The following is a 25,356-nucleotide window of genomic DNA, read 5'->3' on the forward strand; positions in this document are numbered from 1 at the left end:
TTAGGGTGGGACCACTGCCGCAAGACTTTTTGGTCAAAGGCTAGGTCTTGCTGAGACAGTACATCTACACAATCACGTTTTTGGATCGTGCTATGTCTGGACCAGGTGGCCGCATTGCGGGTCTGCTGGTGTTGGAACACCTAAACTTTTTATAAGACATGTTTAATGGCTTGTCCAATCCACCTAGGGACTGAGGGCCAGAGGGAAAGGTGGGGCCTTTTAACTAATCTAAATTGATTGTGTTTCCTGTGGGGAGGAGCCTATCATCTCTCATTGTTGGGCCGTCCTGGAAGGGGAGAAAAGGGTTTGCCAAAAAGCAGCTACATCCAATCAGATGACTCAGTGGGGCAGGCTGACAAAACACAATAGCCACTTCAAAAGATTCAGCCCTCTGTACCGTATAGTATTGATGGAGGAATCTGAGCATTTATTTTCCTTCAGTCTGCAGGCTGAATAAGAAAAACTATCAGTGTATGCCCAGCTTTATATCAAACTCATCACTTTACAATCACAAATTAAAAAAAAAAATAAAACCCAAAACCCATTATATACTCACTGCTCAGCCATACTGGTGTCCCTCAAAATGTGCACATATATGAACAATGCCTGCTCATGTTTACCCATTCTACCCAGAAGGAGAGCACGTTCTTCTAACAATCCTACACAAAATTACAAAAAAAAACACAAGTCAACGGAAAATGAAAGCAAGAACGTGTAATGATATAAAAAGCAAAAAACAGTACTATAATTATCAATAGTTCGAACAAGGACATAATACATGCTTAAAAGTCACTAAAGCCTAGATGCCTCAGCTGACAATTATGAATCTATAACTAAATCTGACTATCTACACATTCCAGTTACATGTATATACACTGTTAAAAATGAAAAGAATACTTTTTGATCAGAGTGTAGCATCAAGTCAATTAAACTCCTGGGATATTGATCTGGTCATTTAAGTAGCAGAGAATTATATACCTTTTAGGAGATAAATGTAGGCAATTAAGGATGAGCTGCTGCTGAAAAAAAGGAAGAACCTTTTACTTAAACTAAGTGGGTAAGTATCAGCGCTGCTCAATAATAGATAAGCGAGTCAGTCAATAATGTGTGGCTAATGCCAAATTTAAATAAATATTGTATTAAATAAATACCATACCATGTGTTATAAAGTGCTCAGTGATATAAAACTCATTATCATGAATATATAAAACCAAGAGCATTCTCTAAAGCGATGCTGATTGGCAGAGCGAAACACGTCAAGCCGTTACTCTCACGCACTACGTCACTTCCAGTACGAGCGGGTGGAACGCAGAGGAAAGATTGGCGTCCCCGATTTAGGAGCTGTTACCGCAGATTGTGATTTGATACGCTGTAAGTGCAATCTTAATTGATTTTTAATAAAGTTGATAATACTGCACGATGTGGTCTCTCTCCATTTGAATTTTATGGTGGATCTATTCCTGGATGGTTTTTTATCGGAAACTGCTGAGGTGAGGAGATTGATCGGAGGTGCTGATAACCTGGTGATTTCCTGGGATCCTGGCCGTTGTTTTATGCTTATAAGGCTTGAACCCTCTTACAGTCCGGTGAGTAGAGGACTGAGAGGGGAGCACCCAGACACTTGAGCACTTTAATCATCTCTGGTGTAAGACAGCAGACAAGCACAGAGCACTTTTTGTATGAAGAGGATAATTTATTTATTTATTGTAACCGAGCACTGGACACTTTAATATTGATATTAATTATATGTTTACACTAATGAACTTAATTGCATTAATATATAGCACTTTATAACTTATATTTTTGGACATTTTTTGGGATATTTGCTTGGATTTATATATTCACGATAATGAGTTTTATATCACTGAGCACTTTATAACACATGGTATGGTATTTATTGAATACAATATTTATTTAAATTTGGCATTAGCCACACATTATTGACTCACTTATCTATTATTGAGCAGCGCTGATACTTACCCATTTAGTTTAAGTAGTAGAGAGGCTTGGTAATGACCTTCAGCTGGTTTGGTGTTACCCTCCAAAAGATGAATGGTTTTAAAGTGAAGGCCACTGACATTTTTTTACCTACTCCTCTTTCTTACTGTTTTTCACTAGTTTTGCATTTGGTTAGGGTCAGTGTCACTACTGGTAGCAAGAGGCCAAACCTGGACCCTTTAGAGGTTGCACAGGCAGTCCAAATCCTCCAGAATGGCACATCAGTACGTGCCATTGCTGGAAGGTTTGCTGTGTCACCCAGCACAGTCTTAAGACCATTGAGGAGATTCCAGGAGACAGGCAGTTACTGTAGGAGAGCTGGATAGGGCCGTAGAAGGTCCTTTTCCCATCAGCAGGACCAGTATCTGCTCCTTTGTGCAAGGAGGAACAAGATGAGTACTGCCAGTGCCCTACAAAATTACCTCCAGCAGGCCACTGGTGTGAATGTCTCAGGCCACCCTCATGAAGTCTGTTTCTGATTATTTGGTCAAAGGGCCCGACATCCTTTAGTGCATCCTGTGCTCACTGTTCTGCACCACGGAGCTCGATTGGCATTTGCCATATAACACCAGAATTGACAGGTCCAGCACTGGCGCCCTGTGCTTTTTACAGATGAGAGCAGGTTAACCCTGAGCACGTGACAGACGTGAAAGGGTCTGGGAGAAGCCATCGAGAATGTTATGTAGCCTGTAACATTGCTCAGCATGACCGGTTTGGTGGTGGGCTAGTGATGGTCTGGGGAGGCATATCCATGGAGGGACGCACAGACCTCTAAAGGCTAGACAATAGCACCCTGACTGCCATTCGGTATCGGGACAAACTCCTTGGACCCATTGTACGCTGGTGCAGTGGGTCCTGGGTTCCTCCTGGTGCATGACAATGCCAGGCCTCATGTGGTGAGAGTATGCAGCCAGTTCCTGGAGGATGAAGGAATTGATACCAATGAATTTCCCCCATGCTCGCCTGAAATAAATCCAATAGAACACCTCTGGGACATTATGTTTCTGTCCATCCGACACCACCAGGTTGCACCTCAGTCTGTTCAGGAGCTCAGTGATGCCCTGGTCCAGATCTGGGAGGAAATACTCCAGGACACCATCCGTCGTCCAAAAAGGAGCATGCCCCGACGTTGTCAGGCATGCATACAAGCACGTGGGGCCATACAAACTACTGAGTACCATTTTAAGTTGCTGCAATAAAATTTCAGCAAAATGGACTAGCCTGCTGGATACAGTACAACCTTTACAATAAGAAAAGTAGCCATTTTCATTTAGGCAATTTAGCAATATGGGAGAGATCAGTTACATGTTCAACAAGACAATTACCAATTGAGCAACAACACAAGACAGAATACATGACAGATTTCAACAAAAGGTATGAAATACGAAAAAGGGAAAATCTCCATTTTTAGTGTGAAAATGTATTAGCTTGCTTGAGGTTTATTGTGATTTATTTACACACCAAAATATCTCTAATTAAAAAAAACTAAAAGGTGCACAAACAGTGAAAAAAGCCTCAAATGAATCAATATTTGTTGTGTCTGTACACTGTTTTACAAACAGCAGCAATTCTCCTGTTACATTTCCACTGTTTGAGGACCTCGACAAGTAGGTTGTTCCAAATATCTAGAACTAACCACAATTCAGGCTAAATTGCTTCCCTCTCTTCTCATGATGTAATCCCAAACAAGCTCAATAATGTTGAGATCAGGGGTTTGTGTGTGTGGGGATCACGCCATTTCTTTTAGGACCTGTAATAGGTCTTGCTGCTGAAGATAGTTTTTTTTTTTTTTTTAGGAGTGTGGCTGTATATATTTAGGGTCACTGATCTGCTGCAGAATGGAAAATGTGACATATCACATGATTCTGTGACAAAACGAATGAATAAGTATCTGTCTGTACCTTTTAGCATTGCATAGATCAGTGATGGCCAACTTTCTTGACATGGGGGGCCTCAAGTACAGCCCTGGACATCAAAGGGCCAAACATAGAATTCAGTGAATGTTTTTTTTCTCTCTCTCTCTCTCTCTCTCGAGAGAGAGAGAGAGACCGAGAGAGAGAGACCGAGAGAGAGAGACCGAGAGAGAGAGACCGAGAGAGAGAGAGAGAGAGAGAGAGAGAGAGAGAGAGAGAGAGAGAGAGAGAGAGACACAGAGAGAGAGAGAGAGAGACACAGAGAGAGAGAGAGAGAGAGACACAGAGAGAGAGAGAGAGAGAGACACAGAGAGAGAGAGAGAGAGACACAGAGAGAGAGAGAGACACAGAGAGAGAGAGAGAGAGAGAGAGAGAGAGAGACACAGAGAGAGAGAGAGACACAGAGAGAGACACAGAGAGAGACAGAGAAAACATCCCCCAATGTGTAGAAATGCAGCTTCGAACCTGCAAGAAATCGCCACAATGTTTCACTGTTCCACTGCAAACTCCTCCTTGCACCCCTTCTTTGCCAAACTGCCTTCTGTTACAGCCAGATAGTTCAAATTTGGACACCTCAGTTCAAGCACTTGCTGCCTGCTCCTTTTTATTTTGAAGGGTAGTTTTTATAAAATTTTGTAAGAAAACACATTTAAAAATATAACAAAACAGTACGGACCTCTGATTTTGGTGCATGGCCCACAGTGTTACAAAGAGTCTGACTTCACATGGTTAAGTTTTCTAACATAAAAGATCAGGACTCAAAAAGCTTTCTAGTGGGCATATGGAACAGCAGATTCTCCAATAAGCCAAATAGACATATTATGGGGTTACAAATGTTGGACACTGCCAGCTGGCATTCCATGAAGGCAGTACCCCAAACCTAAGAGTGTGAATGAAATCACACTACCACATTGGATCGAGGAAAACTGCTAAGACACCACAGCTTATTAAGCATAAGGGTGTCTGCTACTTGATAAACAGAGCCACACTGCCATCTACAGACTACAGTAGCCTCTGCACACAAGTCGTGTGCAAGCCGTCTGAATGAAGGCCTAAACCAGGCATGTCCAACCTGTGGCCCTGGAAGGAGGAAGGAAGTCAAGTCGGGGGCATGGCTACAGCGGCTTTCAACTAACTGTAGGCAGAGGCTGCCTCGGAGGGGATCATCTACTAGTTGTGTTAAATTAGTGCTGGGGGGGGGGGGGGGGGGGGCGCAGCAGCGCGGCAGTGTTTTTTTACTTATATGCCTTAACTATAGTATATATTTTATATGCGGCCCGAGAAGATTTCTCTACACTCAATGGGTCCCAGAGAAGCCAAAAGGTTGGACACCCATGGCCTAAACTTTACGTGCTCACTATGTCATGGCTTACGCACTTACCTGCCAGGATTCCACTCCTCCAGCGTTGACAGGTCTGGGTTCTGCTCCAATCTCATCTCCATGTGACAATGGCACCATGTCTCCTGCAGGTCATGTGGCTTCCCCTTTGGCCACTGGACAGCCACCAATGACGTAACTACATAAAGTACAAAGAACCACCAAAAATCCAAGCCATTTGCATTTTTTTTTTCCTTTTTGGCAAGTTCTACTAAGGATAACTGAAATTTCCACTCTATAATTAAATTTTACCTACTTCAGATCCAAAACTGCAAAGCAGATGTAATACCCCATGCCTTTGGCACTAGAATGTTTAAAGCACATTGACCTTACTGATCAAGAGCATGGATAGTTTTGACATTGCTCTGCACGATCAAAGGCATTTTTCTGGTCCACACTAACATTAATGAAAACACTAAGCAAAGGGCTATACTGTGGATTAAGTATCTTTGCTACTGAGAGATTTACCTTCTTGGTGACAGTATCCTCAGTTGCACTGCACTTTAAAAAGGGATTCCAAAAGCTTGCTTTTTTTATTTTTTAAAACACAAACATGCCAGTCTTACCTGCTCTGTGCAAAGGTTTTGCACAAAGCAGCCCCGATCCTCTTCCTTTTGGGTCTCCCATCAGCGGTTCTGGCTCTTCCCCCCGCCCAGTGCCCCCAATAGCAAGCCTCTTGCTATGGGGGCACTTAAGCAGGCTCGCTCCTGAGCCACTCTCCTGTAAATGGACATTGTCCAATGGCTCCTGCTGCTGTGTGAGCCAATGAGGGGGAGAGAGAGAGAGAGATGCTCTCATGCACATAGCTGAATCAAGATGGGGCTCAGGCAAATAAAAGGGGGGGGGGTTGGGGTGGAGCGGAGAGAATGAATGCTTTAAGGGAAAAAACCCTTCTGCCTTAAGGACCACTTTAAGTCAACGTGCTGCTAATGAGACTATGGGCAACAAGTCATTAAAATCTTTTTTGTGAAGAGATTTAATTGCAAGTATAGTCCTAACCTATAGCTTTGTTACGATTAACCTAGATTAGCACTCATGGCACACCAAGATCCTGGAACATTTTTGGAGAATACAGAAAATCTAAAAAACAAAGGTCACTTAGTACCCAACAGCTGTAGAGCTGCAAAGACCCAAGGCCAACTCACCATCAAATGGGAAGTCACTGATCAGTCTATCAGGCTGGTAACAGTTTGAGATTTCCAGAAAATTTAGCAGTTTTCCTCGGTATTCCCCCAGGTCCCCATCCTCCGAGCCTGCAGGAATTGTACACATGACTCCTTCATTAAAGTCAGGACCTGTAATCACAACACAATGAGGATCCACTGAGTAAATTTACAAAATACAGTATAGATTGTAGTGTAAAACATCTCACATTATCCTTGGTAATAGAGCATTTTTACTATCAGTATAGACCAGCACCTGTGAATATAACTAATAAAATGCATGTTCAAATGGGGATTTTACCAAAAGTGAAATTCATACAATTCTATGGGAGCTGCCATCAAGGACTACTTTTACAGGTGTGGTCTCCTTATCCTGGTTTCACTATGCAGCGAGTCAATGACCTAGAACAATGGAGACAGACCTCATTAGCTGTAGACTTTCATGTTAGTTTCTCACTCGATAGTGAAGGTATCAGTAATACAACAGCCCAAAAAAAAAATCTGTACCTTTAAAGCAGTATTGAACCCAAAAATGCAAAAAGGTTCAAATTGCAGCTTACCAGTTCTTAGATGTGGTGGCTGCAAAAGTTCTATTTTTTTTTTGGGCTTTTTTCCCTCTTTGTCACCTGGTGATCCAACCAGTAGGTCTGTTATTTTTCAACCTATACTAACAGACCAAGCTGTCCAGACAAAGTAGCAGTTAGAGGGTTGAGATAAATCATTTACACTGACAGGGGTGCTCACAATGATCAGCTTTTATTTATGTAAAACCTCTCTCAAAAAAGGTGAAAAACAGTTTGCTGTAAATGCTTATACAATGTTAGCTGATGTTCAGCTTCAATTTGTTAGACAAATGCATCTAAATCAGTCTAAAGCTGCTAAAGCTGGCAATGGGTGAATTGTACACCACATCCAGGAATTTGTAAGCTGTAATATACTAGATTTTTTTTTTTTTTAGGGGGGGGAGGGGTTAATATATTTTTAAGCATAGGATGATGGCATTGCACAGCTTACTGTAGAAATTCAGCAATGCGGAAGCCAACAGAAATCCCACACATGTGTAGGAGTGACATTATCCCCGTTTACCCAATGAAAGTGGCTGGCATTCCGTACCCAGAAGCCAACCACTTGAAGATGGCAGCAGCCAGCAGGGAGCTCAAGGATGTTGCATTACTGTAGCCAAGGTGAGTATAGTTCCATTTTAATAATAGGATATCTTGCAGATATTTTACATGAAAATTATGCTTTTGATACCACTACGATCACATACCTATTGCTTGCATCAAGGTCTGCACTTTCTCACAATAAAGCTTGATCAGACAGTTGTGAAATTCAGGGCCTTTATCTTCCCACACCAGAATGATATGTTCCTACAAAGTGCAAAGAATAGGGTCACACAGCCATTCTGGCAACAATTCTGTATTTAGCTTCAGCAAAGCTATTTTGAAGCTCCCATTACCACAAAAAAAACTATCCTACAGATGGGAAGTGCATCAATGCAGTTCTAGATTACATTTTTTAAAAGTGCTTCAGAAAAATTCTACCAAATATGTAGATGGAACAGGGCTGGAATGGACATATAGCTAAGTGCCACACACCCAAACATGAATTTTACAATATAAGGAATACAAGGACAAAATAAAAATTTTTAATAATAGTTACCAATTCATGATATTGCATGTAACAGAATATATTAAACTATAGTTTTAGTGTCTGCAGATAAAATACTGTCTTCATCCAATAACCTTAAAAGGAGTTGTAAAGTCCCAAGGTTTTTCATATTAATGCATTAGGGTGAAAAACCTTCTTGGTTACAGCTGCCCCCCAGACCCCCATTATTCTTACCTGAACCCGAACGTTCCGGAGACGAGCACAAGCCCAGCAGCTCTAGCCGCTGTCTCGGGTCCTCATTGGATAGATTGATAGCAGCAGGAGCCATTGGCTCTCGTTGCTGTCAATCAAATCCAGTGAGACAGGAGTGGGGGGGCGAGTCCTGCTTCTGTGTCAATGGACGTAGCAGCAGGACTCAAAAGCACGCCCGCATGGGTGCCCCCATGGAAAGCTGCTCTCCGTGGGGTCACCCGAATAAGAAGGAGGAGCCAGAACCAACGCTGGGGCACCCCAGAAGAGGAGGATCAGGGCTGCCCTGTGCAAAACTCTTGCACAGAGCAGGGAAGTAGAACATGTTTGTTATTTAAAAAAAAAAAAAAAAAACGAACCTTTAAAATCACTTTAAAAACCCATTCACTCCAGTTCATCTTGGTGCAGTCATTAAAATGTGCGCTTGCTTTTATTAACTTGTGTTGCATTAAACTAGTTGTAAAGTCAGGAAGGTTTTTTAACTTAATACATTCTGTGCATTAAATGAGCGTGTAGCAACTGCCCCAGCAACCCCTAATACTTACCTGAGCCCCATCTCTGTCCAACGATGTCCACCATTCCTTCAGTCGTCTGGGACTCTCCCTCCTGAATGGGTTACACACAGTAGCGGCGGCATTGGCTCCCACTACTGTCAAAGTCTGTTAGCCAAACAGGAGAGAAAGAGAGGGGGCAGAGCCGAACGGCAGCTCTGTGTCGGAATGGACAAACGGAGCTGCAGCTCAGCTTGGGCGCCTCCATTGCAAGCTGCTTGATGTGGGGGCACTCGACAGGAGGGAGGGGCCAGTTGTAGCAAAGAGGGACCTGAGAAGAGGAGGATCCAGGCTGCCCTGTGCAAAACCAACTGCACAGAGGAGTAAGTATAACATGTAGGTTATATTTTTTGTTTAAAAAAAAACACAAGATCGTACAATCACTTAAAGGCAGGCCATATACTTGAATGGGCTGTCAACGCACCTTAACGGACCAAAAATCAGACACGGAGCAGTTTTTCAGATGGCAGTGCTTTACCAAGCTTTAGGGTGCATTACAACACATATGCGTCAAAGGTGCGTGGGGTTAGTGAAATGGGGTGCCATTGAAAATGATTGGTACCCCAATGGAGAAGTGTGCATGGTACCTTAAGATTTAAGTGCATCTGAAGCCAAATAAATTAATTTTATTTTTGGATAGAGTGGTGAGGGAGTAGAGAGAGTACACCCGGCAAACTTTTATTACTGTATGTGTCCCCATCAAGGACATTCACTCCATTTTTTTCTGCTGACCACCATCACCTGGAATGGAAGTGAGCGAAAATCCAAAATTCTAAGTTGCCTTTAGAACAGGAAAAGAGGGGACATTTTAGAACGGAAACACTTGTCCCTGTGACAGCCAAGAGGGGATTTTTTATTTTTTTCCCCAAGATATGCAAGATATCTTCCCCTGTCCTGTGGTCTCAACAGAACAGAAGTAAAAGGGAAAGTTTGCTAATAGGACACAGGTGGAAAACAAACATTTCTACTCAACCCAAAATCAAAATGGCTTGAATTATCCACTTAAGGATCCCCCACCCGCAATGTACTGAGGGCAGGCGGCCTGTGCAGGCAAAGCAACGTACTGGTACCTCGCTGCCCAATTCCAATTGCCTCCACCCTGAGATCTTCCATGAAAGGAAGTTTCCAAGGGACGTCTGCTACCAGCCTCACCAGACCTGCATACCAAGACCGTCGAGGCCAGTCTGGCGTCACCAGAATGACTGGAATCCCTTCTACCTTGATTCTGTGTAGCAGTCTCGACAGAAGTTGTATTGGAAGGAGCCACCAGGGCATCTGCAGCATTCGCTAGAGGATCCCGAGACGTTGAGACGAGAGGTCAACAGGTCCACATCGAGGGTCCCCCACTGGAGACACAGCTGATGAAACCCCCTCCGGGTGAAGAGACCATTCTCCCTGATCCAACGTTTGTCAACTGGGATAGTCCGCTTGCCAATTCTCTACCCCCAGAATGTGCACAGCAGAGAGGGCCGGAACATATAGTTCTGCCCACCCCAGAATGCCAGCTACTTCCCGGGCCGCCAGGGCACTCCTTGTGCCCCCTTGATGATCAACATATGCCATCACCGTAGCATTGTGCGATTGTATCCTCACTGGGCATCCCTGCAGACGATTCGTCCACTGAGACAGAAAGTCTGATCCAGTATGTTGATCGGCAAACTGGACTCCTTTCGAGTCCACACACCTTGACCCGAGTATACTCCCAAGACACCTCCCCACCCGGACAGACTGGCATCATTGGAAATCACTGTCCAATACAGGGGAAGAAAGGATTATCCCAGGCAAAGCGCCGGAGAACGGAGCCAGCCACCATATCAGAGTGTCTTGGTTCTAGTCGTACCCGCCAGACGGCTAGGCGTGGCCACCCCACTGGTGCCTTTCAGAGGTATTGAACCTGTGTCCTTCTGGCTTCCCAGTCTGCAAACTAGCCTCTGAGCCACTTCAGGACTTTGGATAACTCCTGTTTATTCCTGTATTGCCTGCAGCACTAGGGGGCTGGACTTCACCAGAGGCTCAGATCTGTCAGTAACTCTCCAGCTGTATTTGATACCTAATTAACAAGGTATAAGACACTGCCCCTCCCTAATGGCAGTGTCAGTTCATTGACTCTGGTTTCCTGGTTTGGTTCCTGTTTGAGTTCCTGAATTCCTGTTTGTTTCCCGCATCTGACCTCTGGCTTCACCTGACGGTTCTCCTGCTCTAGTCCTTGCCTGTATTTGGACCTGGTTATCCTGCACAGCCCCCGTGCAAAAACTCACAGGCCAGGTGGCTTCTTACCTGGTCACCCTGGTCTGTGTTTGTTTGCAAGGGTGAGCATAAATCTCTGCCTGAATGACTCCCAACAAAGGTAAGCCCTGACAGAATGAACTGACCAAACATGGAGTCAGCAGAGATGTGCAAGATGCTAACCCTGCAAGTGTCCATACTGGCCCAGACTGTTTCAGAGCTGCAGCGTGAAATTCTGTTACTTAAAGGCACAGTACGCCCAGTCTCGGAACCTGCATATTCAGAGCCGTTTGTTGTCATGCCTGAGAGATTCAATGGTAGTCGTGCTTCTTTCCAGTGCTTTAAGGTGGACTGCGAAATTTTATTTGCCTTAAAGCCTCGGACATATGCCAGTGACTTTATCAAGGTCCGTGCGGCTATCAATCTGCTGTCTGGATGGATCAAGACATGGGCACACCAGATGTTGCTTGCTCAGAATCCTGTCCTTGACAGCTGGGTGTCCTTCTTGACTGCATTGGACTCGCAGTGTAAGACCTCTAGAAAACCGTCTACTCCAAGGTCAGGTTTCAGAGAATCCAAGATACCCAGAGACAGGGAATACCAACACCACACGTCAATGTTGTCATCTTGTGAACCTGTTCATAGAGAAACTCCAGAGGTTTCCCATGTTCCTGCCGACTCTGAAGAACCCATGGAGATAGGTCTCATAAAGATAAAGACCAAATTGACACCTGATGAAAGAGACCGGAGGAGAGGCCGTGGTCTCTGCTTTTACTGTGGAGAAAGAGGGCACTTTATCTCTCTGTGCCCTACGCGCCCTCCTAGACCTCGGGCTCTCCATTTGGGTGCTGTTCAGTTATACCCAGTCAGCAATACACCTCTGTCTGTGAATTGCCAACATTGTTGTCACACAAGTTCATGTTCGTCTATGGCCAAAGGTACTCAGACCACTGGGATTGAAACCACCAATGTCCTTCAGGTACCTGATAACGTGACCTCTGTGACACTTCTGTCTAAAGCCCCAGAAGAGGCAACGCTGTCTCCTGAAGATGCAGTTCTTATTAGTACCAACACTACTTCAAGCCTGCTCGAAGAAGATATACCACCAGACTGTACCTATGATTCTGATGGTACTGTAGTCTGCAAAAAAGACTTGCGTTTATTCGAGGAGGCATTACGTGCCAGACGCTCCACTCCTGCTAAGGAAAATGTTCACGCCCGGCGGGCGTCCCTAAAGGGGGGGTACTGTCATGGTTCTAGTCGTACCCGCCAGACGGCTAGGCGTGGCCACCCCACTGGTGCCTTTCAGAGGTATTGAACCTGTGTCCTTCTGGCTTCCCAGTCTGCAAACTAGCCTCTGAGCCACTTCAGGACTTTGGATAACTCCTGTTTATTCCTGTATTGCCTGCAGCACTAAGGGGCTGGACTTCACCAGAGGCTCAGATCTGTCAGTAACTCTCCAGCTGTATTTGATACCTAATTAACAAGGTATAAGACACTGCCCCTCCCTAAGGGCAGTGTCAGTTCATTGACTCTGGTTTCCTGGTTTGGTTCCTGTTGTTTGAGTTCCTGAATTCCTGTTTGTTTCCGGCATCTGACCTCTGGCTTCACCTGACGGTTCTCCTGCTCTAGTCCTTGCCTGTATTTGGACCTGGTTATCCTGCACAGCCCCCGTGCACAAACTCACAGGCCAGGTGGCTTCTTACCTGGTCACCCTGGTCTGTGTTTGTTTGCAAGGGTGAGCATAAATCTCTGCCTGAATGACTCCCAACAAAGGTAAGCCCTGACACAGAGACTCCCTTGTACCCCGACTCAACAGGATCAGATCGTCCAACGACAGCGGATCCTTGTTCCATTTGGCCAGAATCTCTCTTGCAGAGGTCTAGCATGGAACTGAGCAAACGGAACAGCCTCAAAAAGGTGGAAATCATCAGACCCAGCACTAGCATACAAGTCCTGAGCTACGACCAACGGTTGAACAACAGGAGCCGAATCGCATTCTGCAACTTCAGAAGTGTCGTCTGTGAAAGAAACACCTGGGCTGATGCTAAATCCAGCATCAGACCCAAGTAGTCCACCTTGGTGGACAGAGTCAAAGCCGATTTCTGAAAATTCAGTGTCCATCCAAACTCCTGGAGAGTTCGCACAGTAATGTCCAAATCGACTTCTGGAGACGAAGAAGACTCTCCTGACTAGGCAGAAAAAAAAAAAAACTGAAGTTCCCCCATCCCCCCCCCCCCCACCCCCAGGACTGCCTCAGGGGCATAGCCAAAATAGTTTCCGCCTAGTCCTACTCCTGTAGAAAGAGTATAAGCCCAAGGGTCTATGAAGACATGGAGCGGTGTCCGTCAGTGATTGAAAGATACATTCTGTTTTCTTTTCAAAATGCTCTGTCTTTTTTTCATTTGTATAATTAAAAAAAAAAAAAAAAACCCAGTGGTGATCACCTATCACCAAAAGAAAGCTCTATTTGTGTGAAAAAATAAGAAATTTTGTTTGGATGCAGTGTTGCATGACTGCGCACTTACCAGTTAAAGTAGTGCTGTGCTAAATCGCAAAAATGGCCTGGTCATGAAGGGGGTAAAACCTTCTGGAGCTGGACTGGTCAAATTAAGTTTGTAAACAATTTTGATGCTTACCAAGTATGGAATTGCTAGATGTCTGAAGTTTTCCAAAAGAAATTCAAGCACATGATTACGGGGAAGACTTTCAACTTCTGGGAGGTCTTCTGTAAAGATCTGTAACATGAATATTAAATAGGGGATCCTTTAGGGTCATTATAATTGAATTCAGTAGTGTGTTCTTATATACACATAAAGCTACAGTACAGTCTTTAAATTACCGTGTTTATCAGGTTTAACACGCACTTTTTCCTCCTGAAAATGGAGTGCAAAACATGCGTGTCTGCTATATGCCAATATATTTTGAAGAAGAAGAAAAAGATGATCAACATATGCCATCACCGTAGCATTGTACGATTGTATCCTCACTGGGCATCTATGATAGACAGCACACTGGTCCAATGCTGGGACATGTGACATCTATCATAGGAACTGGTCCAGGAGGCGGGACTTCAGATAACAGACCGCTGGAAAAGTGGGAGAATCCCGTTCTTTGTAATCTCCCTGCGCTAATGGGCACGAAGAAGAAAGAAGAAGAAGAAAGAAGAAGAAGAAAGAAGAAGAAGAAGAAGAAGGGCCGGGGGAAAGGGAGGGTGAGCGCCGCTCGATTACTTCCGCTTACCCGGCGGTCACTGTCATACAAAGTCCCGCCTTCTATGATAGACAGCACACTGGTCCAATGCTGGGACATGTGACATCTATCATAGGAACTGGTCCAGGAGGCGGGACTTCAGATAAAAGACCGCTGGAAAAGTGGGAAAATCCCATTCTTTGTAATCTCCCTGCGCTAATGGGCACTGGCGAGGCTGCATTTATGGGCACTGCACTGGCCCTTAAGGCTGCATTCATGGGCACTGGTGAGACTTAATTTGAAAAAAAAAAAAAAAAAAGAAAGAAAAGTTCTGAACTACCCTTATTTTGCTTGAACGTTCTTTATTTAAACTTTAAGATTGTTTCCTGAAAATTCACTCTTAAATTGAGGTGCGTGTTATACGCCGATTAATATGGTATATTAGTCTTTGGTTCAACTGAAGAATTCAGACTTGGGCTTCATGCACACTGGTTTACTGTAAACACTGTTTATTCTGACAGGAGAAAAACTCAGCGTTAAAAACTCACCTAAAGCTGCATTTTTTCAAAAGCAGTTTAGGTGAGTTAGCAGTGTTTGGGCGTTTTTTTCATTGGCCAGATTTTTTATTTACTCTGGCCACTGAAATGAATAAATGTTGAAGTATTAAATGCGCCTAGTGTTTAGGTGCTGTTGATGTTTTTTTATGTCCAAAAGCTCCTCTCCCGAACACGATTCTTCTGCGTTCAGGAGAGGATCTTTGACTGCCTCTAAAACTGTGCTGCATGCCTATGTGTGCACTGACACATAGGCTTTCATTAAGTTAAGTTCAGGGGCTTTGGTAAAAAAAAAAAAAAAAAAAAACGCAAAACGCTCCTTAACGTGATTTAGGAGTAGCAATGTGCATGAGGACCTAATGCTTTTCTTCAGCCAGGAATTTTTATTGATCCACAGTCTATTATTTGTTGTAACAAACCAATATCTTACCTTTAAGCCATCTTCAGGATAATCCCTCAGCACCCATACACAGTATTCAAATATCAAAGATAGTTTTTCTGATCCTGTAGAAACAACACAAAGTTCCTAATTCGAGAATATTAATCAAAAATTTTTGGCAAATTTTTTTAGGAAGTATTTAAAGAAAACTTATTCTGGAAAATAAACATCCGAATATGTTAATGTATGTCTTGCCAAGATTGATAAAGATTAGTGAATGGGCTAAAACATTAACTTTGCCTGGAGAAAATTCCACTCCAAGCCTCCTCCAATGCTGCTCATGTATGTAACAGCCTAGGAATTTGGTTACAGCATCATTCCTCCAGAGGAGGATTAGCTTAGCTGACCTATGGGAACATGGGAATGTGTATAAAGAATTGTAAAAAAAAATGTTTTCTTTTGTTTTTCCCTTTTTATTGGTTGAACTAGATGTACTTTGTGTATTTTTTCCACCAGACTTACTATGTACACTTTAAAAAAGGAGTTGGAGAGACCAGAAGTCCCCCCAGAAAAAGAGTCAACTAGGGACACCGTTGTTGAAAAATCAAAAGGTATTAGCTTTATTAGGCACTTATGCCAGTGCAAATTGAAAAACAGTGTGAAATGGTGTGGCAAAGCATAAATAAAAACAGATTAAAAACAAAACAACATCCAATGCAAAAACATCAACCCGGGTTGAAGATAGAGACTAAGAATGATAAATCATCATGATGTAGAGGACTACGGGCTCGAGAGACCAAATGGGAAGTAGTTGGTATTGCACAGTCCCAATGCCAGTAAACAGTGATAACTGTAGTGTAGATGAAAATCCACATAAATGAGGTCACCACATGGGGTGAACAATTACTTAAAGGTATTGTGTCCTGTGTGAGGGGAACTGGGTCTGCTGGAGACAAATGGCAGGTAAGTTGGAAACAGGCAAAAGGGATTTGCTGAATCTAGAAAGTTCCCAGGTAAACCATACACTGCGTAGAAGACAAGTTCACTCGGTAGATATCAGTAAAAGACTGTTAGCAGCAGCAATATGTGGTTTACCGTCCTTAAAAGTGAGCCATAGGAGTCTTCGCGGGGTGTGTGGACCCAAATGTCCTGTTAACGGTGCACTTCGGCATTGGTGTTCCCCGTGGTTTTCTCCCCTCTGAGTGCTTCCCTGTACCGGGGATGGATGCGCCGATTACGGCCCGACGTCACGCCGGACGTAGGGGGCGGGGGGACACAATAACTCCAGCCGTACAGTGCCCGATGGTCACTGTTTCATTGGATGAAGACTGATGATGTGGACGCTGACGCGTTTCACTGGCAACAAGCCAGTTTCCTCAGAGCTAACAGTGGGAGGATCTAGACAGATATTTATAGAGGCCCATTGATTAAATCCAGGTGTAATTATAATCAAGTACGTGCAATACACAATTTTGGCCACAAGATGTCCTTACTCAAAACGTGAGAGTAGACCCATATAATGCTCCCACAAATGTCATTCCTTTCTCCATAGAAGTGAATGCCACAGACAGAAGGCTATTCACCTCCTGGGAAAGTAAAGCAAACATAGGCCAAAATTGGCCAGATTTTACAATTAAAAATATTAAAACAAAATACAGGAAAAGAACAGGTTTTTCTGTAGATGATGCACATATATATTTTCCGGACACCATTACCTATTGCTATAACCAAGTTTAAACAGGATATAGAGTGGCTGTCCATATGATCGCATGTATTAAGGGGGCTGTACATGAATATATACACATACATGGAGGGTCTCTCCCGCATGTCGACCATCCCCCTCTGCACTAGGGTTAGACCACTTCTACATATCAACAGGGGATTAAGTCCCCAATAGGGGTTGTACAAAAGCACACAAACATGAATATATGAGTACATCCATAGTACAAATTGGGTCCACCTACAGTGCAGAGGGAGACAATAAACCGGTACGAATAAAGGAAAGAAGGAAAAAAGGGGAAAAAGGGAGGTAAGAATAAGAGAACAGGGAAGAAGAAGTGAACAGGAACATCAAAATGTCAATGAACAGCCACAGTCCTATATATAGGAGGGAAAGTATACCCATCTCCAACTGCCTACAATAAGATGAAAAATCACATATGGAAGTAGAAGTTCCTTGACTGTAGGAAATATACACATTAGATATAACCATCAGGGCAGGGGACATGTATATAGTATTCCACAAAACAGTAGTCACCCACAAGAGGGAGGGCGAATGACAATCTAGGGTTCCAAAAAAGGTTGTAGACTGAATTCCACATTTAGTCCCCAGGGCACAAGTGACTCCATTCTGTAAATCCAGTACTTTTCCTCCTCCACGTATAATAAAGCTAATACCTTTTGATTTTTCAACAACTGTGTCCCTAGTTGACTCTTTTTCTGGGGGGACTTCTGGTCTCTCCAACTCCTTTTTTATAGTTTACTTCTTGTCAACGGCCACCTGTTTGTTTGGATCCTCTCCATTACCTGGTTGTGGTCCCCCTTTACTGTGGCACTTGGGAATATGCTCTAGTTTTAGTTAACTATGTACACTTGCCTGCTCTGTGTAATGGTTTTGAACTCCTGGAGCCCCCCGTCGATGCTTTCGGCTCCTCCCCTACAGAAGTGCCATCTTAGAAAGCCAAGTTATATAAGAGCACTCATGCGGGATCACTCCCACGCTGCCTTGTCTGCGTCTATTGACACAGACAGCGGGGCGTGGCCCAGCTCTGCCCCACCCCCACTCATCATAAGAATTGATTGCCAATGGCTTCCGCTGCTATCAATCTTGCCCAATAAGGAGGGACAGAGCCAGGAAAGCGGCTGCTCTCAAGCACATCGCTCAGGAATGTATAGTGTGTGTGTTTGTGTGTGCACGCATGTGCGTGCGTGGAGGAGGGAGCTTGGTGGATCCTCTGCAACAGAAGGTGTTTTACCTTAAAGCAAAAAATGGTTTAGAACCACTTAAAATCCACATTTAACACAAGCCCTGGAGCCTACTGGCACCTACACAAACAAACCAGTAATGGTAGCTCCTATGTTTCTATAATTATATTTTCCTTTTAACCATTTCCCTGCTTCAATGTTCCACCAAGCTGAACACCACCACTTCAGCTGGCAGTTCACATTATTAACTCACCCAACCGCTGCAGGTACTGGACTGTCCTTTCATGGCCCTTCAATGGAGAGTTCGCTTTCTTTGACTGGTCAACAAGAACTGCAAGAGCTGCACAAGAAACAGGAAAAGAGTAATCTCAATCTCACTCATAGCTGACTGCAATAATTACGGATCATAGCTATGAAGCCACAGAACTCACCTTTTTCATGTAGCCCTTTCTTCTCATAAAGAATGATCAGCTCACTGTACTTGTGTGCCTTTTTCAGGACATGTTCACTCTCTTCCACGTGGCAATGGTTATGCTCTAACCGGAGAAGAGGAGCCACCAAAGCCACATTTGTCTAGTAAAAGAGGAATAAGGCTTCTCTATAAATCGTGATCAGTCATGGTAAATACACTGGATTGCTCCATATGAGGGTATATTGACAACATCCTAAACGAAGCGTCACAATCTCTACACAGTACACTGTTCTGATTCACTCTCTTGCATGTTGATAGAAGGCTGAATTATACTTATATGCAGAACTAAATTAGTTTTTCTTTTTTTAAAGATTTTTTTTTTTTTAGAATTCTAACCATGATAAAGATAAAAGGATTAACCAAACATGTATATATTCAGAAAATCCGAAAACCATTTTCCTTACAATCAGTTTTTCTTCCTCACAAAGTATACAAGTAAGAATGGGATTCATTCACAATGAAAGACCTTTCAAACTTCAATTTCAAATGTAATTTAGTTTGAAAGGCTGTAGTTTTTGTGGAGCCATAATTATTTTATTAGGCTATAGGATTAGACATTTATTTAGACAGCTGAAATAATGATACACCTTGACACATATGCATCTCCAGATTATAGGGCACATAATAAAGGCATTTATACACAATTCTCCTACTGTCTACATCAAATATTTAATTGCAATTTTCGGTAGCAGAACAATTTCTCATTCATACAAAATAAGGGACAAATTTTAGAGGCCCGCTACATGAGTGACTGGTCATGAGACCAAGTTCTTGTCCAAGAAGAACGTTAAGCACACAGCTTCCCCCCTGTTTCTTTAAACTTTTACTGCCAGGCCCTTCACCCCACTTTTAAACCAGACAGCCAGACCAATGAGCAAAAAAGAGGCAGTAAAATCACCTTTATTTCAGAAAGTCCATAAAACAAATGTCCAAAAACACAAATAAAGGTTAACGTGTTATATGCGCCCTTAGCGCTCAGTCATGGCTCACTCAGGTAGGCAGACCATTTTTACATTGCTCCCCCCCCCCCCCTTTACAGCTTTCACAATTTGTAAAAGACCCCCCGCAAACCATACATTTTCTGAAAGCATGACGCGTAGAATAAAGATAAGGTGCTACAGATTTTTGAGGCCCCACAATATTTGAGCAAATTGTTTATCAAAAAAAAAAATACACTAAAATCATTATTGGCAGACACAAACACAGCAAATTTTACAAAATTCCTGCAAAATCCCTACTAAATATAAAAGCTTATCCTACATTGAGTTAATAAATAAATATGCAAAATGGTGACAATTGAACGTATGCAAAGCTATAAATAACCAAAAATTTCTCTAAAAATCAGGGAGGTTTTTATTTTTCACCTACAGCTTTCAGCGTTTGTAAAAGACCCCCCAAACCATCTATTTTCTGAAAGCACATGTCCAGTAGAAAAAAAAAAAAAAAAAAAAGGGTGCTACTGATTTTTTAGGGCCCCAAAATAGTTGCACTTTTATCAAATAGCTATTTTCACAAAAAAAAAAAAAAAAACACCACAATAAAATCTTATTTGCACACAAACATAATTTAAATAGTTCATAATAAAGCCTCCTACACCCATGGAGGGCCGTATTTGCCTGCATGAGGATGCAAACATGTTCTGTTCATCCCTGTGTAGGAAGTCCTATTCATGTCAAATGGGACGCAGCGGCTGCAAGGACCGACCTGACATCTGTGTGGGTGTAGGTGCATGGCCCCAAACACAGATACAGTGTGAGTTCAGGGACATGCACTCACATGGATGTCAAGGTCAGAACAGTGGCTGTGTCCTTGCAGCCGCTTTATCCTAGTTGCTACGGATGGGACTGCCTATACAGGAATGCACGCCACTGTGTCCCAATTGACATCAATAGGACTGCCTGCATACACCTAAACACAGTGTCGCTGTAGTATGCCACACGTGAACAAGGCCTCAGGGATGTCACATTATAGGTAAATAGCTTTGATCAGTGGCTTATTAGCCACTGATGAGAGTTATCAGTGTGTACCTTAATGTGTTGGCGTCACAAAACCAGCACATAGAGGTACAGTGGAGATACAAACACAGAGGGACACATACATTGATGCTGGAGTGTTACACACACACACACACACACACACACACATTATATATATATATATATATAGTAAAGTATAGTAAAACCATAGGAAAAGCCATAGGAAAATCTAAGTGCCCACATTATATCCCTAGAACCAAGAACGGAGCCAGTCCCCAGGAGCAGGACGAAAGCACCTTGTGACCCAACTTAGGTTGGGGGGGGGGGGGGGTCATATTATTGAGGTGAGAGTCCATCTGGTGTACGGTGCGCACTATTGCATGCAGTCGGAAGCCCAAAGTGCTGGAGTGATAATATAAAATTCAACAGTGGAGATTCATACACAGACTGTTAACATTACAGCACAAACTCTTTTCAATTTTTTCTTTTTTTAGTTATTAATTTTTTGATTCCTATCAGGTTTCCTCACATAAGAGTTCACTTCTACAGATTTCTAATTGTGTGCATATGGTATGCAGTTTTAACTTTTCACTGCCATGCAACGCACTAAGCTAATGCACATGGGTTGCAATACACACTAAGTGTGTATCTGTGTTGCTAATATGCATTAATGCAGCACAATAGAACGTGAAGGTGTAAATCAACAAGTGTTTTGCAGGTACTGTGATAGTTTTCAGGACTTACATGCAAGTAGCATTTGAGCAAAGTGGTGTCTATAATCTGGAGAAGTTTCTTCTTTGACTTGATGGTTGGAGTCCCTTCCATAAGTGGAGAGGTTGTAGAGTGGTAATCAGTATCATTCAGCTTCTTTACTAGGTGACTTCTTTTCTGTCGGTTTAAGAATACAATGCTTAAGACCAACTAACAAATCACAAAGTTTTCAGTGTATTAGAACAGTTTTACAGATTGCATGCAAGTCAAAATGCTCTGCTTCAAAACCTACGCTTAAAAGAAGTTAACCTTTGGAACGTGTTATATGTTTTACCCTTATTTAGGGTAGAACATGTAATATGTTCCAGCTCCTGCCTCCTCTCCTCACACTACCCCCTCCCTGTGATAGCGGGGAGGGGATCTTCTGCCTGCACCTGCTGTCACAATTTAATACAGTGCAGTGTTGTGGGGCTCCTCCCACACGGTCGCATCATTCATTCACAGAGTTCTGCGAATGAATGAACGAAGTACTGTCGGTCGGCAGCTTGTAGTACTCAATGAGCTATGAGGACGCTGGCTCTCGTAGTCCATTGATTTTTTTCCTGCCATTCAGTAACTGTGTGCCCGTATGTCTGCAGAGCAAAATAAAAATAATAAATTAACATTCTTTTCTGCATTTAAAATTTACGAAAGGTGAACTTAGCCTTGAAATGTATGTATTTACACAAAAAAAACCCTTGTTGTTGATTTTCATGGTTTTTAAAAGGAAACAAAAAAACATTTGATTCATTTGACTGGATTCCCAACGCACTGTGCATGTCTACTCATGGTTTTCTATACGTAGTGTGACAAGGTAAAGGGATTCAATACCAACAAACATACTAAACTGATAGAGTACATCTTAAAATGACTACAAGATTGTTTTTCCTATTGACCTTTGACCTTCTCACCTGGGTCAAGTAATCTATGAGAGCCAGATTGGCTTTCTCTAGTTCTGCTCCTGACAGTAAGGGTACAGGATTGGGGTACTGGAGTTGTTTTTTGTAATCAGAAGGTAGCAGATCTGGATACATCCCAATAACATGCGTAGGATCTGTTAAAACAGAATCACACAAATAAGTAATGCAAATACATTTTTTTTCACATTTGAACATAAATTCTTTAAGCCAACATCTGATTACTTTTTATTTATTTATTTTTAATTTTTTAGATATTATAGGCAAGATCGGTAGGTAATACACCGGTTTGAAAACACTGACACTGCCATACATACAAAAGATGGCAAAAAAAAAAAAAAAAAACCTTTAAGTTTACACATTCAAAGTCAACCAAAACTTCAAAATGTTTGGAGATGTTACACAGGTAGAAAGGTTTATCACATTTTATATCCCATAAATCAGTGCCCAGGTAAACACACGGTGGGAGAGAAAAATTCCAAACCAATACACCTGCCACTGTGCAAACATCTAGAGCTCTAATCTAATCTTTGTAGCAAGCATACCTACTTGGGTTGAAGGGAACTGTGAGAGAGTCAACTGAGGTACGGAATTTTTTTTTTTTTTTAGCATCATCTTAGTATGAAAAATCAACAAAAAAAATACACAATCTGAACTTCCATAGCATAGAATACATTAGTGGTTTCCAACCCCAGTCTTCAAGTACCCCAACAGGTCATGTTTTCAGAATTTACTTCACCATGCAAAAGTGCTTTAGAGTAGAACCATGGGCAAAACTTTATTTATATATTTTTTTCTCTCTCACTGACCTTGGGGAGTAAGGAAGGCCCCCCCGTTTCCAATGGGGGCACATGTGCGTGCTTGCTCCCGACCCCTGCACCCCCTCTCCCTTGTCACTGGCTGGGATTGACAGAAGCAGGAGCCAAAAGCTCTGAGTCAATGACGAGGGAGAGAACCTCTGTTCTGGTGCACATCGCTGGATTGAGATTGGGCTCAGGTATGTATTTAAGGGGGGCTGTGGGGGGGGGGGATGCAGGAGGTTTGTTACCTGACTGCATAAAACCACTTTAAGCCCAGGTCATCCTGGATATTCCCCAGCCTGTTACTATTCACTAAAAAGGTTTGTTACCTGACTGCATAAAACCACTTTAAGCCCAGGTCATCCTGGATATTCCCCAGCCTGTTACTATTCACTAAAAAGGAGATTCAGCACAGTGATGAATTCATCTGACACTCTTTTCCTGTTGACATGATTCATGTCAGCACATGAACGGATTTACTCCTTATTTGCTTCTACCATTCAGACTCCAGCCCTTCTATACAGGGACTGTACGAGGGTGAAACCAGGTCAAATATAAGGTTTAAAAATGTGATAATGTGTTGAATACAGAGCTGCATTAATTTGTGTACATCTGTCTAGAGTTCAGTTTTTAAAGTGGAAGCTTAGGCAAAAACGAATTCTATGCCACATTCTAAGACTAATCTATCTAGCCCTGTAAAGCAATAAGGCTGTACTTACCCGGTCCCAAACTGAGCTGTCAGCGTCGGCTTAGTAGCCATGTATGTGTAGTGGGAGAGGTATAGTAGCCATGTATGTGTAGGGGAGAGGTATAGGTGGTGCTGCCTCTTTTATATGTGTAATCCTCAAAGAAAAAAAAAAAAAAAACAAAAAAAAAAAAACAAAAACAAAAACAAAAAGTGCACTGTATATGCTAAATCAGTGGTTCTTAACCTGGGTTCGATCGAACCCCAGGGGTTCGGTGAGTCAGTCTCAGGGGTTCGGCGGGGGGGCAACAGGGCAATTGCTCCCCCCGAGAAAATATTACTGATTGTGAGGCCAACCCCCCCAAATCAGAGCTGCGGTCGGGAGGACTCACAGCCATTACACATAGACACTTGACGCTCTGCCCCTGTACCTCCCCCAGCAGGTTTCCAGCCTATCTCCTGCAGGCTGCTTGCTGCTTGAGTGGGCGGGATGTGGATGTACCTGACCACGGAGATTGCGCCCGCCTGGAAGAGGAAAGTGTGAGCAGCTGAGCAGAGGGAGCCGAGTGAATGTTCCTGGAGGTAGGCTCAGCTAGCTGTACATGGTGGATTAGTTTGCAAGCACCTCTATGCTAAGTCTGCTGAGTTACTGCAGCTTAGCATAGAGGTGCTGTTAGCTGACAAATGGAAATGCATCTCCTTTTCATTTAGCTCAATAAGCATTGTGAATGCCCCCTGGTGTGTGCCCTCCTGATACCCCATGGTATGCCCTCCCAACACCTCCCCCCAGTGTGTGTCCTCCTGACACCCCATGGTATGAACCCCCCAGTGGGTGCCCCCCTGACACCCCATGGTATGTCCTCCCAACCCCCCAGTGTGTGCCCTCCTGATACCCCATGGTATGCCCTCCCAACACCTCCCCCCAGTGTGTGCCCTCCTGACACCCCATGGTATGCCCTCCCAACCCCCCACCCCAGTGTGTGCCCTCCTGACACCCCAGGGTATGCCCTCCCAACCCCCCACCCCAGTGTGTGCCCTCCTGACACCCCAGGGTATGCCCTCCCAACCCCCCCAAGTGTGTGCCCCCCTGACACCCCATGGTATGCCCTCCCAACCCCACCCCAGTGTGCCCTCCTGACACCCCATGGTATGCCCTCCCACCCCCCCTGCCAGTGTGTGCCCTCCTGATACTCCATGGTATGCCTTCCCACCCCCCCCCAGTGTGTGCCCTCCTGATACTCCATGGTATGCCTTCCCACCCCCCTCAGTGTGTGCCCTCCTGATACTCCATGGTATGCCTTCCCACCCCCCCCCCCAGGTTGTGCCCTCCTGATACTCCATGGTATGCCTTCCCACCCCCCTCAGTGTGTGCCCTCCTGATACTCCATGGTATGCCTTCCCAACCCCCCCCCCCCAGTGTGTTCCCTCCTGGCTCCCCCAGTGTGTGCCCTCCCAACCACTGATGTGTGGCCTCCTGACTCTCCACTGGTGTGTGCCCTCACTACCCTCCCCCACAGTGTGTGTCCTCCTGACCCTCCCCCCAGTGTATGCCCTTCCAACCCCCTGGTGTGTGCCCTCATACCCCCCTGGTGTGTGCCCTCCTGACCCCCCCCCCCA

The 25,356-nt window shown here is 43.7% G+C and overlaps 1 protein-coding gene across 1 annotated transcript in view; it reads right to left on the reverse strand.

Annotated features, from left to right (window-relative positions):
- VPS39 (VPS39 subunit of HOPS complex) overlaps positions 1-25,356 on the reverse strand; it is a 118,998-nt gene that overhangs the window by 59,395 nt on the left and 34,247 nt on the right. Inside the window, exons 12-20 of the mRNA XM_082275200.1 lie at positions 22,249-22,391; positions 21,332-21,475; positions 18,571-18,712; positions 18,393-18,479; positions 15,266-15,339; positions 13,729-13,827; positions 7,723-7,822; positions 6,435-6,584; positions 557-659 (exon numbers count right to left, since the gene is read on the reverse strand). Of these exons, the coding sequence (XP_082131326.1) occupies positions 557-659; positions 6,435-6,584; positions 7,723-7,822; positions 13,729-13,827; positions 15,266-15,339; positions 18,393-18,479; positions 18,571-18,712; positions 21,332-21,475; positions 22,249-22,391 (1,042 nt within the window). The remainder of the gene's footprint in view (positions 1-556; positions 660-6,434; positions 6,585-7,722; positions 7,823-13,728; positions 13,828-15,265; positions 15,340-18,392; positions 18,480-18,570; positions 18,713-21,331; positions 21,476-22,248; positions 22,392-25,356) is intronic.

The sequence above is a fragment of the Pelophylax lessonae genome (genome assembly GCF_965119305.1).
Source record: "Pelophylax lessonae genome assembly, chromosome: 13".
NCBI lineage: Eukaryota > Metazoa > Chordata > Amphibia > Anura > Ranidae > Pelophylax > Pelophylax lessonae.